The 15,251-nt window shown below is 48.1% G+C and overlaps 1 protein-coding gene across 5 annotated transcripts in view; it reads left to right on the top strand.

The window, feature by feature from the left end:
• Positions 1–3,255: 3,255 nt before the first annotated feature.
• The window catches only part of GBE1 (1,4-alpha-glucan branching enzyme 1), a 303,019-nt gene continuing 291,023 nt past the window's right edge, over positions 3,256–15,251 (top strand). For 2 of the 5 annotated variants that reach the window (XM_073304014.2, XM_073304050.2), the window contains exon 1: positions 3,256–3,481. In XM_073304014.2, coding sequence (XP_073160115.1) covers positions 3,381–3,481 — 101 coding nt within the window. In that variant the 5' untranslated portion in view covers positions 3,256–3,380. The remainder of the gene's footprint in view (positions 3,482–15,251) is intronic. The other 3 variants (XM_073304024.1, XM_073304043.1, XM_073304034.1) reach the window with 2 other exon arrangements.

Below are 15,251 nucleotides of genomic sequence, written 5' to 3'. Positions count from 1 at the left end.
GGAACTGCTTTCCTCCCCATGCTTCAGCAGCCGGTGACCTCTCCAATAAGAATTGCTGGAAGCTTTAAACCAGAACACAGATGAAGTGGAAGCCCCTGGGGAAAGCAAGTTCCTGTCCCTTGGTAATATAGTGGAATCTCTGTCCTTTAAGGTCTCCATTGTGGACAGTACACTGAGAATGGTGGAGACTCATTTACAGTGGAACACATGCTGCACAGAGTGTTACAGTATTATCCTGAAGTAGGAAGACAAGATATAGATATATTACATTAATAAAATCTCTGGTCTAATGAAGACACTGGGCCCATTGATATGTAGGCTGACTTGAGAATCATATAAAATCTAAAAATCAAAGACTCCTCATAATCCTAAATGGAGAAGAGCCTGCATAAATAGTGAATCATGTAGAAAATAAAATCTCTGCTCTGCTAGGTCTGGATATTATAGCTATTTCTGTGTATATCATAGATTCTATTCCATTCCTCCAAAAATTAAAGCAGATGTATCTGCTGCTGGAGGTACCGTATTTGTTCAACCTCCTGATTCTTGAGACATTGAGAGGATGTCTCATAAAAAAAACAAGTATATTTTTTCCTGTGATGAGTCATGGAAAACAGTCAGCGCAGTTAAACAGACACGTTGTTGATGAAGAGGAGGCTACATCTATCCTGTTTCTGGCCCAGCTTGGATAAAGTACTGTTAACCCCTCAGTGCACAAACATTTGGCAGAGAGCTCCGTAACCCCTTCAATGCACAAAAGGGAAGTACTGCCAAGGGACTTGGGCTCTGGAGGAAGGCTGAGGCTGGGCTGCTGCACCTCCCACTAGCCACCATTGTTTTGCAGTTTTCGTGTGTTTTTGGACCAATCAGGTTTGTTTTTCCTGGCAACTGTGGCAGTAAGCTGGAAGCAGCTGCTGGACAGCAGGCTGTGGAGGGTCCAGGCAGCTAAGAACTGGTATGAAGGGCTGAAAGATGGCTGGAAAGCAAGTGTGTGTGTGTGTGTGTGGGGGGGCAGGTAAGTATCCAGAAATGGCCAGCAAACAAGGGTGCTGTGTGTATATGGGCCTGAACAAGACTACAGTTGCTCTGGCCAAAGTGATCTGCCGGCTAGCACATGACTGACTCTACAGATAGGGATGGCCTGGAGTTAACATCTTTAGCATTAGCCTAGGTCTGTGAAACTCTAACTCCATGCACCCATACTACATTGCCCTTGGAGTCTGCGTTGGTACAGGTTCTGTTTATCATCTTTTGTTTGTGTGCCTAGTATAACTAACTGCAGTGTTTATTTCTGGCAGTCCTAGTAAAGCAACCTTTTCTTATTCATCAGATACTGTAAGTTTTTAGAGTAACCCAATGAAGGGGCTAGAGAGTGAGGTCTCCTTCTCCAGGTACCTACTGTGCTTGCCTCTGAGCATTTGGTATGCTCAGCACAGTACCAAACATTTAAGTACCACAGAACTTACAGTGAGGCCTTGAGGTGGAGTCATTTACAGTTAAAAAAAAAAAATAAGATTTTCTTGTATTGTTTGCACATGAGCAGTTTAAAGAATATTGGTGAAAACTCAGAAATGAAACCACATGGAGAAGAGCAAACTGTTTTATATGCATATATTCCATATAACTTGCGCTATGTCCTGCTGAGGAACTGCACTGTTATATGTCTTCTGTTATACATGTCCTTCACTGACCTAAATGCAGCTTGCCAGCCGAGACTTGTTTGCCTCTCACTCCACAAACAACAGATACATTGTATGTCCTCCTTTGCAGTTTCCTGCTTGGATGCTCTTTGTTGTTCACAGTATTGGAGGCTACATTTATTGTTGTGCGATGAAGGCAGTCACAGCAAGATGTAACTATACTAGTACTAAGGAAGGCCCCAGTCCTGCAAACACATGATTGTGTAATTTTACTGCTATGCAAAAATGTTTGCATGATCCAGAAAGAACAGCTATGGGGGCAGGAGTGTGTCTTCCGCGTGTGTATGGGAAAGGAAAAGGGGACTCCACTCCACTGATCTTAGGGGACTAAAGGCCAATATATATTTTAATTAGGGTGACCAGGTGTTCAGTTTTCGACCATACTGCCCGGTCGAAAAGGGACCCTGCTGGCTCCGGTGAGCACTGCTGACTGGCCCGTTAAAAGTCCGGTCAGCGGTGCTGCAGCTCTAATGAAAGCTAGTGCCTACCTGTCCTGGCACTGCCGTGTGCCCCAGAAGCGGCCAGCAGGTCTGGCTCCTGGGTTGGAGCATGCACAGGGCTCAGTGAGCTGCCCCTGCTCTGGGCACTCGTGGCCAATAGGAGCTGGGGGGGGGGGGCACTGCCTGCAGGCAAGAGCAGCACACAGAGCCCCCCTCCCCACCGGCCTAGGAGCCAGACCTGCTTGCCGCTTCCAGGGCACATCACGGTGCCAGGACAGGTAGGGAGCCTCAACCCAGAGTCCCCTCCTGTACCCAAAACCCCTCATCCTTGACCCCACCCCAGAGCCCATACCCCCGCCTGCACCCCGATTCCCTGCCTCAACCCGAAGCCCCCTGCCCCACCCTAGTGCCTACACCCCCAGCCGGCGCCCTCACCCCCTCCTGCACCCCAAAGCCCCCCACCCCCGGCCCCCTCATTTCTGGCCCCACCCTACAGCCCGCACCCGCAGTTAGAGTCCTCAAGCCTCCTGCAGTCCCGCCCCAGCCCCCGGGAAAGGGAGGGAGGGAGGGTGGGGGAGAGCGAGCCGGGGAGGGAGGGGGACTGCAGGGAGCGGGGGGCGGGGCCGCAGGGGGCGGGGCTAGCGGGTTGGGTTTGGGGTATTAGAATGGCAGCCCTCGTTGCACTGTGTGATGAGCTTCGGCTTCTCTGACCGGGGGGCGGGGTCCGTAGCTACCAGCCAAATTCAGCCCGTCCACACAACGGGGCGGTTAGAAGTTTAGCTCGGTCCCTATCACGGACGCGCGGGGCGGGGGGGGGGGTCAGACAGGAAGGGTTATAAGCCCCCCCCGCCCCGCCCCGCGCGGCCACCCGCCGCCTTTTGGCGATTGGGGCTCAGAAGGAAACTCCCCGGGCCCCGGCCAGGGCGTGGCTGGCTCGCTCGCGGCAGGGCTCCCTCCCCAGCGCTGGGGGCCGGGCGCCGGCAGCTCCCAGGGGTCCTGAAGCATCCGTTACGCCCCGCAGAGCCCGGGCTCCGCACGCGGCTGCCGGCCGGGGGGCGGGGCTTTGCGGCTCCCCGGGGCGGGGGCGGACCCGCGGGGGGGGGGGGGGGGGCGCTGCAGGGAGCCGGTGTCCGGGCCTTGCCCCCCAGCTGGGGGCGGGGCCGGGCTGTCCGTGCCCCCCCCCCCCCACCGGTGTATATAGGCCGGGCCAAGGCAGCCGGCGACCGCTGCCGTGGGTAAAATGGCCGCCGCTGTCGCGCGGGGCGTGTCGGTGCCGGAGCTGCCGCGGCTGCTGGCGCGGGACCCCTACCTGGCCCCCTTCGCGCCCGACTTCCAGCGCAGGTACCGCAGCCCCGCGAGCGGGAGGCCGGCCGGCCCCGGGGCGGCGCTTCCGCGGGGGCCGGTGACCGCCCCCGAGCCGCCTCCGCCTGGCCAGGCTGGGGCCGGCGGAGTCTCATCTTCCCTGGGGCTCGGTGCTCGGGCGTGGGGTCCCCGGGCACAGGGGGTGTGTGTGTGTGTGGGGTGGGGGGGCTCCTCTGCTCCGGGGGCAGGGGCAATGCGCAATTTGGCCTTGCGTGGGCACTGGGGAGTGAGGGGCCGGGGTGGGGCTGGTCTCAATACGTGTTTCCAGACATCACCATTAAAAACGTAGCCCTGAGAACAGCTGTTCATGAGCCCGCGCTGCCCCCGCACGCCCGGGCCCCCAAGCCCGGCAGCCCTCGTAGGAAAGTGAAACTGACTTGGTTGCAGTTTTTCTCTCCCCAGTGGGAATTTGGGAAACGCCAGAGAGCAGGTGAATCTTGGTGGTGACAAGGAACCTGCGTTTCCACCTTTCGTTCCCTTTTCATAATCTACCATGTTGTTGGTCGGCGACCTCAGCAAAGAAACTTTTTTATATCGCCCGATGAGAGGCGCGAACACAAGCCGCTGTGGGCTGCTACAGGCATTTTCAGTACTGCTCTCAGACGTGCCTTTTAAGTGTCATTCACTGCAGCGAGTGAGGGGGAGGGCGTTTCCGGTCCTCTCCTATAACCGCCTTTAAAGTTGACTCGCATTTCAATACATTGGAACTGCTAAATCATTCTCTGGCCCCACCCCTCGTTGTGACACAGTCCTTGTGCTATGTCAGTGAGTTGCATATTTGCCTGCCTGTCTCTGGTTTAATCCGTGTGTCTAATTGAATGAAAGGGTTATTTACTGTGCGACCTTGAATGGCTGTACTGGGGCTTGCAGCAGTTTGTGGCAATATGTGCACCTACACCCGGCAAAATACGCAAATTGCATCACTCAGACTGTTCATCAGTCCACCTCCTGTGAAAGTCAGCAGAGTTCAGGATGTTATCCTGGTTGGTTTAACTGTTCTTGCCTTGAGATCTTGTTAGTGAGTTAAAGAATACACATCACACAAGGAAAACAGTCTTTTAAGCCAGTCTTGAGCTTAAAAACCACAAGTTAGTTTTAGGAAAGAATGTACTGTGCATGCCATGAGGTAAAATTTCTAATCCCTAGAATAGAGGGTGCAGTGGCAATGCTATTTAGAAGGCACTGACTGGCAGGTGTGATTCTTTATCATTAACAGTGCTAGAAATCTGACTGCATTTACTGTTTGTGCCTATACTGTAGGGAATAACATGTCTACTTTTCAAAAAGAAAAGGAGTACTTGTGGCACCTTAGAGACTAACCAATTTATTTGAGCATGAGCTTTCGTGAGCTACAGCTCACTTCATCGGATGCATACCATGGAAACTGCAGCAGATATTATATACACACACAGAGATCATGAAACAATACCTCCTCCCACCCCACTGTCCTGCTGGTAATAGCTTATCTAAAGTGATCATCAAGTTGAGCCATTTCCAGCACAAATCCAGGTTTTCTCACCCTCCACCCCCCTACACACAAACTCACTCTCCTGCTGGTAATAGCCCATCCAAAGTGACAACTCTCTTCACAATGTGTATGATAATCAAGGTGGGCCATTTCTTGCACAAATCCAGGTTCTCTCACCCCCCTCCAAAAACCACACACACAAACTCACTCTCCTGCTGGTAAAAGCTTGTCCAAAGTGACCACTCTCCCTACAATGTGCATGATGATCAAGGTGGGCCATTTCCTTGATTATCATGCACATTGTGAAGAGAGTTGTCACTTTGCATGGGCTATTACCAGCAGGAGAGTGAGTTTGTGTGTAGGGGGGTGGAGGGTGAGAAAACCTGGATTTGTGCTGGAAATGGCCCAACTTGATGATCACTTTAGATAAGCTATTACCAGCAGGACAGTGGGGTGGGAGGAGGTATTGTTTCATGATCTCTGTGTGTGTATATAATATCTGCTGCAGTTTCCATGGTATGCATCCGATGAAGTGAGCTGTAGCTCACGAAAGCTCATGCTCAAATAAATTGGTTAGTCTCTAAGGTGCCACAAGTACTCCTTTTCTTTTTGCGAATACAGACTAACACGGCTGTTACTCTGAAACATGTCTACTTTTGTCCCAGCCATAGTCTTCAAGCACCATGAATTTGCCATTGTGTGCCAATTTCATATTGACACTGAAGTTTACTTAGCAATGTACCTGACTTGTCCATGAAACGTGGGCCTCCAATGAGCCCTGATACCTTGTTATGTTCCAGGCAAATGAATGGTCACTTGCTACAAAATTACTGTGGAAACATGTATTCCCTGGCAGCAGACTTAAAACAAGATGGGCACAATACAGATAAAAAATATTTAAGAATGAAGCTTAAGACCGTGAATTAGCTAGAAGTAGAAATAGATTCATCTACAAATACCTGAGTATATGTATAAAATAGATCATATCTTACTCCATGTTAGCCAAACATTTGAATTATGTTAGAGTGGATCATAGCAGGAGGAAATGGGAATTATTTTAAGGCTCACGTCTAACTTAGCAGCAGAGCTGTAAGGCCATCGTATATTAATATCTGCATTTGGGTTTTTGGTGTCCTTTTTTCCCCCCATTTGCAGTTTTTGTCTTTGCAAGCCCTGGAAACGTTTATAAGAGAAGTGGTGTTAAAATGGTACGAACTGGGGAAATAGAATTAAGGATGGGGGGAGCTCAACTCCCTTCCTAACTGTTGATAGAGGGGAGAATTCTGTGCAGACAAAATTCCTTCTTTCAGTTCTTTCCTCTGTCTATGCTGTTCTCTTATAACATGGGGAAACAAAAGAATCTCATTTGATTTACTTGTTGCTGTCTGACCACTTGGAATTAAATGATCTAAATTATTGTAAAAGTCACTGTGCAGTTCCAGAAAGCTGTGAATCTCAGAGGCATGAAATACTACTGCTGAGGAGCAGGAAGAAAAAGGAGGAGACTAGAAAAATTTCACTTGCTCACCTTTATTGCTTCCTTATGAATGGAGGGTTAGGGTTGAATTGCTGCCCTGTCTCTTTCCCTTTGAAACTGACAGTAACTGGTGAGTTTCACCCTTGTATTTAGAAGGCTTTCCATAGCAATTGGAATGAAGCTGATCAGATTACTAAAGATTTACCATGCTTATTTCCTTGTCATTAAATCTGATTTCTTCTTAAATTTTTTGTTTTTCAAAAATCACAGTATAGGTGTCTTAGATCATTGTTGATTAAATAATGCAGGGTTTGGGAAGAATTATGCAGCTATTAGCTAAAACCAGTTTCCATTAAAGACATCTAGGACAGGGGTCTCAAACTCGGTTTACCTTAGGGCCAGTGCCAGTCCTTTAATCCTCCCAGTGGGCCAGTAATGTCACTCATGCTGCCCAGAACCTCCCCCCCCCCCTCCCAAACTCTGCTCCCACCTGCCTAAGGCTCTGTGAGAGAGTTTGGGTAGGGGAGGGGGTCTGGGGGTAGGAGGTGGGGTGCAGGTTCTGGGAGGGAGTTTGGGTGCAGAAGGGGTGAGAGGTTGGGCTCTGGGATGCAGGCTCAGGGATGGCGTTTGGGTGCTGGGTGCAGGCTCTGGGCTGGGGCAGGAGGCGGGGGTGGGGTTGCAGGCTCTGGGAGTGGTGAGGGGTGCAGGCTCTGTGAGGGAGTTTGGGGGCTGGAGGGGTTGTGGGGAGGGTGTGTGGGCTATGTGAGTGAGTTTGGGGGTGGAAGGGGGTGTGTGGGAAAGGGGTGGAGGGTGCAGGCTCTGGGAGGCGGTGGGGGGGTGTGGCGCTTACTTGGGGCTCCAACGTGGGGCGGGCCATGGGGCCTCCCTGTGCTGCTATCCCGAGGCACCACCCCCGCAGCTTCCCATTGGCCGCAGGGGCACTCTGGGTGGGGGCAATGCACAGGGGCACAGCCCTGCCCTGGGGCTGCAGGAAGGGCCTGCAGATATGTGAAGCAAGTTGGCAGAAACTGCTCAGCTCTGCTGCGCTGCTGGTGGTGAGTGGGGCTCCAGGCCATTGTAAATAGCTCAGGGGACGCGCCAGAGGAGCTCCTAGGGGCGGCAGGTGGGACCAAGGGAGAGACCCAGCCCCAAAGTTGCTGGAGCCCTGCGGACCACATTGGGGAGGTTCTTGGGCCACAGATGGCTCGCGGGCTGGGAGTTTGAGACCCCTGATCTGGAAGGAATAGAACCCAGGTCTCAAGGTTCAATCTGGTGTCCTAATCAATGGACCATGCTGAAAAAGAATTCTAGTGGAGATTTAATTTCTAGTGGAATATTTTCTGAACTTGGCAGGCTGTCCTCAGTATTGAAATAATTCTTGGATTTGGTCTTCAACATAAATACCTGTTTAGATTTATTTGTGAATTCATCTAGCCACTTGATGGAAGATGTAAATAACTGCTCAAAGCAATCAACTAGCTGAAAAATTTTAAGCTTTCCTTGGAGTAAATTCAAATCCTCAACTGTTATAAAGTGTTAGAGATACGGGGTAAAATTTGACTTTTAAATATAAACACTCTTAAAATGTTTGCAACTGAAACATTGCAGCATTGTGCTAGATTGAGAACCTTGAAGTGGAATTGGCTAGAAACTTGCTAAACAGAAGAGAGTGACTGGGAGTGAAAATTAAAAATAAAAGATCAAATACAGTCTGGCAACCCCATGTGTTCATACATCACCAATATAGCTTAAATCAGGAGTGTGCTTTTTTTAACAAAAAAGCGCAGGTTGTCATGCAATCTCTGGATTCCAGCTGGTACTCTTAAGTGGAAAAAAATCAAATATTGTGAAACTTATGCTTTAAATTGTAATAGTTGGCAATACTAAAAATATTGAACAGAAAGCAAAATGTATAAATTGTTTTTAATCTAAAGTAGTTGAGATGCTTTGGTTCAGTTAATCCATAGACTATATGGAAACCTCCCTCCCACACCTGCTTTTTATACCACCATCTGGCAAGTATAGTGCTTAGATCCTTGAAAAAGTATTATGTTGGTATTATGAAGCAAAAGGAAAATAAACCAGCTTTAATTCAGTGGGTGCAGTAGCTGCTTGGGTTAAGTCTCCCATCTTCTTTCAGAGCTATTTGTTACCTCTCCCTGGCAGAAAGACTTCACATTGATAAGTACCTAATTCCCCCTCCCCAAACTGCTCTAAGATCTTCAAATCACATTGGCCTTAGGTTCTGTTCTCCTGTGTGTTGACTGCCTCTCCCATTTTGTTCACATCTGAATTTATGCCATAGAAATTGGTAAGGCTGGCATACAGGACATGTCTATGCTAAAAGCTATAATTCACTCCATCAGTGATCGTAAGGGTAGAAGCTATATTGTAGTTAGGATTCAGGAGTTTGTCAAAATATTATCTAACATGACTATATGAGTAGCAAAACCACATGAATAATATCAACAGTCCAGCTTCTACTAGTGATCATGAGATTTCTTTTGAAACTCACTGCATTTTCTCTGATCGTTCTCTCTGAAATTGGGTCTTTTTGTGTGTTTAACACTTTAGGAAACTCATTTGGATATGCAAAAATATATATATTCAAGTTGTGGGGGCTCTCCCTTTTTAGCTGTGCTTGATAGGTGGGGCCCTCTCCTTCTCTGTACTGTTGCCTCTGTACCCTGTCCTCTTCAGTCTCCTCCCTCTAATGGCCATTGGATGCCTTACTCTTTCTACTTCTGATGGGTATTACCCCTGCCCATTCCCATATGTGGATATTGTCTCCTCAGTCTCTTCCTCTCCTCTGCCTCCTTCTCAGTTCCTCCTCTGCCCAGGAGCTCCTGGCTTCTGCCTGTGCTTTCCTACCCCTTTAATGTTGCCCCAGGCCAGTTCTAGGAAACCATAGCCATGCTGGGGTGGAAATTTTTTTTCTCTTTCATCCCCACTTAGTGCTGGGAGGAGACTATGGTTAGGGAAACAACGAGGAGTCCGGTGGCACCTTAAAGACTAACGTTTATTTTGGCATAAGCTTTTGTAGCTCAAAAACCAGTTCTTCAGGCATAGATATACTGGCACATGAAGAGGAGGGAGTTACCTTACAAGTGGAGAACCAGTGATCACATCGCCAATGCAGTCAGGTTGGATGTGGTCAACTCCCAATAACTGAGGAGGAAGTGTCAATACCTACTCTGTCCCCATATCTACTCTAGCGACACCATCATAGGACCCAGTCACATCAGCCACACCATCAGGGACTCATTCACCTGCATATCTACTACCGTTATGCCATCATGTGCCAGCAAAGCCCCTCTGCCATGTACATTGGCCAAACCGGACAGTCTCTACGTAAAAGAATAAATGGACACAAATCAGACATTGGGAATGGTAACATACAAAGCCAGTAGGAGAGCACTTCAATGTCCAAGGACACTGAATAACAGATTTAAAAGTAGCCATCCTTCAAAAAAAAAAAACCTGCAGAACTACAATTCATTTGCAAACTTAACACTATTAATTTGGTCTTGAATAAGGACTGGGTGTGGCTGGCTCGCTACAAAAGCAATTTTCCCTCTTGGTATTGACACTTCCTCCATTATTGGGAGTGGACCACATCCAACCTGACTGAATTCATAGAATCTCATGGTTGGAAGGGACCTCAGGAGGTCATCTAGTCCAACCCCTGCTCAAAGCAGGATCAATCCCCAATTTTTGCACCAGATCCCTAAATGGCCCTCTCAAGGATTGAACTCACAACCCTGGGTTTAGCAGGCCAATGCTCAAACCACTGAGCTATCCCTCCTCCCTGTGATCACTGGTTCTCCACTTGTAAGGTAACTCCCTCCTCCTCATGTGCCAGTATATCTATGCTTGTATCTGTAATTTTCACTCCATGCATCTGAAGAACTGGTTTTTGACCCACAAAAACTTATGCCCAAATAAATCTGTTAGTCTTTAAGATGCCACCGGATTCCTCGTTGTTTTTGTGGATACAGACTAACATGGCTACTCCTCTGATACTATGATTAGGGGTTGTCTCCAAGCTAACGCTCTGCTTTCTCTCCTTGCCCCAGGGGCTGTTCAGCACAGGAAGGGGAACAGAGACTTGTTTCACAGGACAGGGAAAGCAGAAGAACATCCTGTGCTGGTGGTAGCTAGAACAGCAGTCCAAAGCTAGTCTTCTAGCGGTGGCTTCTGGTGGCTGCAGTCAGAATGCTTTTTATTGCTATAAAATTGTGGGTCTTGTGAAAATATCTACACTGGAATATCTTGTGCTGTCTTTCCAGCAGGTTGTGCTATAACACCAGAGCTTAGTTTTGTCATTATTATGAAAGAAGGTCTTGGAGAGCACTGAGCAAATTAGTGAGCTAAGCTTGCTTTAACAAAAATGGTCTTTTCTATTACTTTAACCTGATGATGAGATTTCTCAAAATAATGTGGGACTTTAGGAAAATCAGTTTAAAATTTGGAAAATGAAAATCTTCACTAAATAGGATTTTAAAATTCTACTGTGCATTGTGTGCATGTGTGTGTTTTGAGCCAGCCTAGGCAAGTTCAGGAAAACTAAATTTTGGCTTAGCTCACTGTGGAGATGAAGAGGGGCTACAGTAGCATTTAGGAAAAATAATGAAGTAAGTCATATAGATAGTCCTAGCCAACAGATATTCTAACACACACATACTTTTTGAGAGTGAAGAACGAAGTGGAGATGGTATTAAGCAGGGCTCCACTTCCAGCCTTGAGGGATGGAGGAGAAAGAGGAAGGGTAGTGTGTATTCTTTATGTAGTTCAAGAGTACTAGAATGACTTTAGATGTATTAAGACCCTGTGGCTTCTCTGTGTCTTTGACAGGGAAAATATTTATCTCAACTCTTCTGTCTGAAAGGAAAAGCAATGGAATATAATGTGAGGAAAACTTTTTGTTTGAAAAAAGAAAATGATAGGATGCTTAATATTCTGACAAGTAACTTGCCACGTTTTGTTACCCAACTACTCTTTTCCCTGAATCACTCACCTTCTGTTTGTTCAATTTCACCTTCATATTTATGTGATGTGGAACTGCCCCTAAAGCTAAACATGTCTAAGTTCTCCAACTTATTAGCTTTCTAAAATTTTAGTAAGACTCATTGTCTTAAATTTTCTATTCAATCATTTTTTTTCACTTGTATTTCAATATTTTTCTCTGAGAAGTAGAGCTTTAGTATTGATGTTACATACTACTATAAATCTAGGTTTTGGTAGTATTAATTTGACCAAAAAAATCAATATTAATGATATTGCAAATCCAGCTAGTTAGAGACTAGCTTCTCAAAGTCTTTCCAAGAGTAGTAGTGTTCTGTCACCTTCTGTTTACTTCAGATACCCTTTGCTACTTAGAAAATTGACCTGACTCTTTCAGGCTCTGTCTTCACTAAGAAAAAGGTGTGTTCTTATCTTTGATCAGCTAATTTGAGAGGAAATTCTAGATTAGCAGGTCTAGTTTAAGACTGTCTTCACTGATGAAAGTGTGACATTTAGCTGTCCTGATGTAAAAATACAGTGGAGACAAGGCACTTGAGGGCATGGCTATGCTTGCAGATGTAGGGCGCTTTGAGTTAAACCAGTCTTTGGAGAGCGCAGTAGGGAAAGTGCTGCAGTCTGTCCACACTAACAGCTGCAAGTGCGCTGACGTGGCCACATTTGCAGCACTTGCAGTGGAATTGGGAGTGGTGCATTATGGGTGGCTATCCCACAGAGCACCTCCTCCCATTCTGGTGCTGTGGCTTGTGGGAAGGGGGCTGGAGGTGTGTGGCATTCTGGGTCCTGTCCTGACGCCCCGTGATGCATCGGTTCGCATCCGAGTAATCCCTGTGCTTCCGTCCACATTTGGCGCCATCTTTCAACGTTTTTTGTACTGCATGCTCTGTTTTCCCTTTCGGTCTGTGGGACTGGAGTCCAAACTGCTGAGGAATACGCTGATGAGTCTTGTCAGAACATCACGTTTGGCAGTTGAGTTACTCAAGATCCAAACTGACAGTGAGGACTCTGATGGTATCGACTTGAGTAACGCATATGACACGAGATTGCTTGTGGCATTCACGGACATGCTCACCATCGTGGAATGCTGCTTTAGGCTCGGGAAACAAGCACTGAGTGGTGGGATCACATCATCATGCAAGTCTGGGATGACAAGCAGTGGCTGCAGACTTTCAGATGAGAAAAGCCACTTTCATGGGACTGTGTGGTGAGTTTGCCCCCACCCTGCGGCGCAAGGAACGAGATTGAGAGCTACCCTGCCGGTGGAGAAGCAGGTGGCTATTACAGTCTGGAAGCTGGCAACTCCAGACAACTACCGATCGGTCGCTAACCAGCTTGTAGTAGGAAAGTTGAGCTTTGGAATCGTATTGATGCAAGTTTGCAGGGCCATTAATCACATCCTGTTCAGAAGAACCATGACTCTGGGTAACATGCATGACATTGTGGCTAGCTTTGCACAAATGGGTTTCCCTAACTGCGGAGGGGTGATAGATGGGACACATATTCCAATTCTGGCACCAGCCCACCTAGCCTTCAAGTACATTAATCGGAAGGGGTATTTCTCTATGGTTCTCCAGGTGCTTGTGGATCACCGTGGGCATTTCATTGACATTAATGCAGGCTGGCCTGGAAGGGTGCATGACGCATGCAACTTTCAGAACACTGGCCTGTTTAGGAAGCTGAAAGCCAGGACTTTTTTCCTAGACCAGAAGATCACCATAGGGGAAGTCAAAGTGCCCGCTGTGATCCTTGGAGACCCCGCTTACCCTTTAATGCTGTGGCTCATGAAATCCTACACAGGGAGCCTTGACAGCAGCAAGGAGCGGTTCAACAGGCTGAGCCAGTGCAAAATGACTGTGGAGTGTGCTTTTGGCCATTTAAAGGGCCTCTGGTGCTGTCTGTATGGGAAGCTGGACCTGGCCGATGACAATATCCCTGCGGTTATATCTGTGTAACATTTGTGAAGGGAAGGGTGAAAGATTCACTCAGGCATGAAACTTAGAGGTTCGACACCTGGAGCCTGAATTTGAACAGCCAGAGAGCAGGGCTATTAGAGGGGCCCAGCTTGGGGCTGCAAGGATTAGGGATGCCTTGAGGAAGCAATTTGAGGCTGAAAGCCACTCCCGTGCAGGGCACCAAACATTACTGGTGAAGTGCAGTGGTTCTGATGTTAGTAGGAATCTGTGTTTGCTGCACTGCAAGTCAGTGTAGCATGTTGCTTTCCTGGGCTAAGGTATCTTTTACTTTATGCAATAATAAAGAATGTTTTCAAAGCCAAAAAAATCTATTTATTGAAAAGAAACACAACTGCTTGGGAAACAGAAAGGGCAAGGGGGTTGGGGTGGGGAACAGTACAATCAGAGATTTGCTATGTCCTGTTATCATACTCAGCGTTCCTGTCTGGAGTGCTGTGCAATGGCCGCTGCACTTCTGGATGTCTATAATGCATGGTGATGGGGGTCGAGTGAATTGGGTAAAGAGTCGTAGTTTTCAGGGCTGGGTGGTGAAGCTACAGGTGTTGGAGGCACCTGGTGGCGATAAGAACCGGGATATTGGGGAAAGTGGGATGGAGGTGACATGGGGCACAAAGGAAAGAGTTTTGGGACAAGGGCTGCAGGAGGGGCGGGAGGTCCGGCATGGTAGCGCTCCGCCTGTATGACTACAAGTGCCTGGATCAAGTCCGCTTGGCTCTCCATAATGCTTATCAGCTGCTCCGTGCTTTGCTGCTGGAGCTCCGTGCTTTTGTGCCGGCGCTCCTCATTCTGATGGCGAAGCCTCCTTTCACTCTCCCTCCACTCCTGCACTTTTTAATTTTCATTCAGGGACTGTTGCATGACTTCATGCAGCATGTCTTCTTTGCTTTTACATGGCCTCTTCCTAATTCGTTGGAGTCTTTTGGCTGATGATAACACAGACGGTTGAGATCTCAAGGTTGCATCTGTAAAGGCAAAATATAACAGGCATTGTTCACCCTAGACAAAGCAATGATTCCTCCGTACTTAAGGGCAAGCACAGTTTACACCATAGCATAATTTGCCCGTCCCAAAGCGAGTGCACATAACCCACGGGAGCCCCAAAGTGGTGAGTAAGCACATGGTCAACGGTGACTGATCGTTACAAGGCTGTACTGTCCTCTGGGTTTCTCTGTCTTGGGGAGAGCTAACAGCTGCAGGGGGCCCTTATGCTGAACACTCTCCCCACATTTTCCACATCCTGGAAGATATCTCACTGCTGAGGGTGACCTGGGAAGCAAGGGAGAGTCTTCTACTACAATGCGGCGCCTGGCCTGGCCCATATGCAACTTGCCTGTGTGCAGCAATGGTCCTCCCGCCCATCATGGCACAGTTAGCCTGACTGGGACAAGGACCACAGTGGCTCTCCCAAGAAACCTGCGCAAGCGTATTGCCCAAGTTCTGGCTGAGACCTTTGAAGAGATCACTGAGGTCTATTCCCGCGATGTGAGAGAGCACATCAACGCCCTATTCTGCATTGAGGCATGCGTGCAGCCTTAACCTTCCTCCTCTTGCCTTGTTGAACTGGGCTCTGAAGTGTACATGGTGATACTTGTAATGGAGGTGGGATCGCCCCCCAGTATTGCATCCAGCTCTTTGTAGAAATGGCAGGTTGTGGGGGCAGCACCAGAATGGCTGTTTGCCTCCCGGGCTTTGCGGTAGGCATTCAGCAGCTCCTTCCCTTTAACCCTGCACTGCAGTGCATCCCAGTCATGGCCCCTTTCCATCATGTCCTTTGATATCTGCCTGAAGGTATCGTAATTCCCATGACTG

The sequence above is a fragment of the Lepidochelys kempii genome, chromosome 1, assembly GCF_965140285.1.
Source record: "Lepidochelys kempii isolate rLepKem1 chromosome 1, rLepKem1.hap1, whole genome shotgun sequence".
In the NCBI taxonomy this organism is placed as follows: Eukaryota; Metazoa; Chordata; order Testudines; family Cheloniidae; genus Lepidochelys; species Lepidochelys kempii.
The sequence above is the reverse complement of the archived record's forward strand: the minus strand, read 5'-3'. Positions and strand labels throughout refer to the sequence as shown.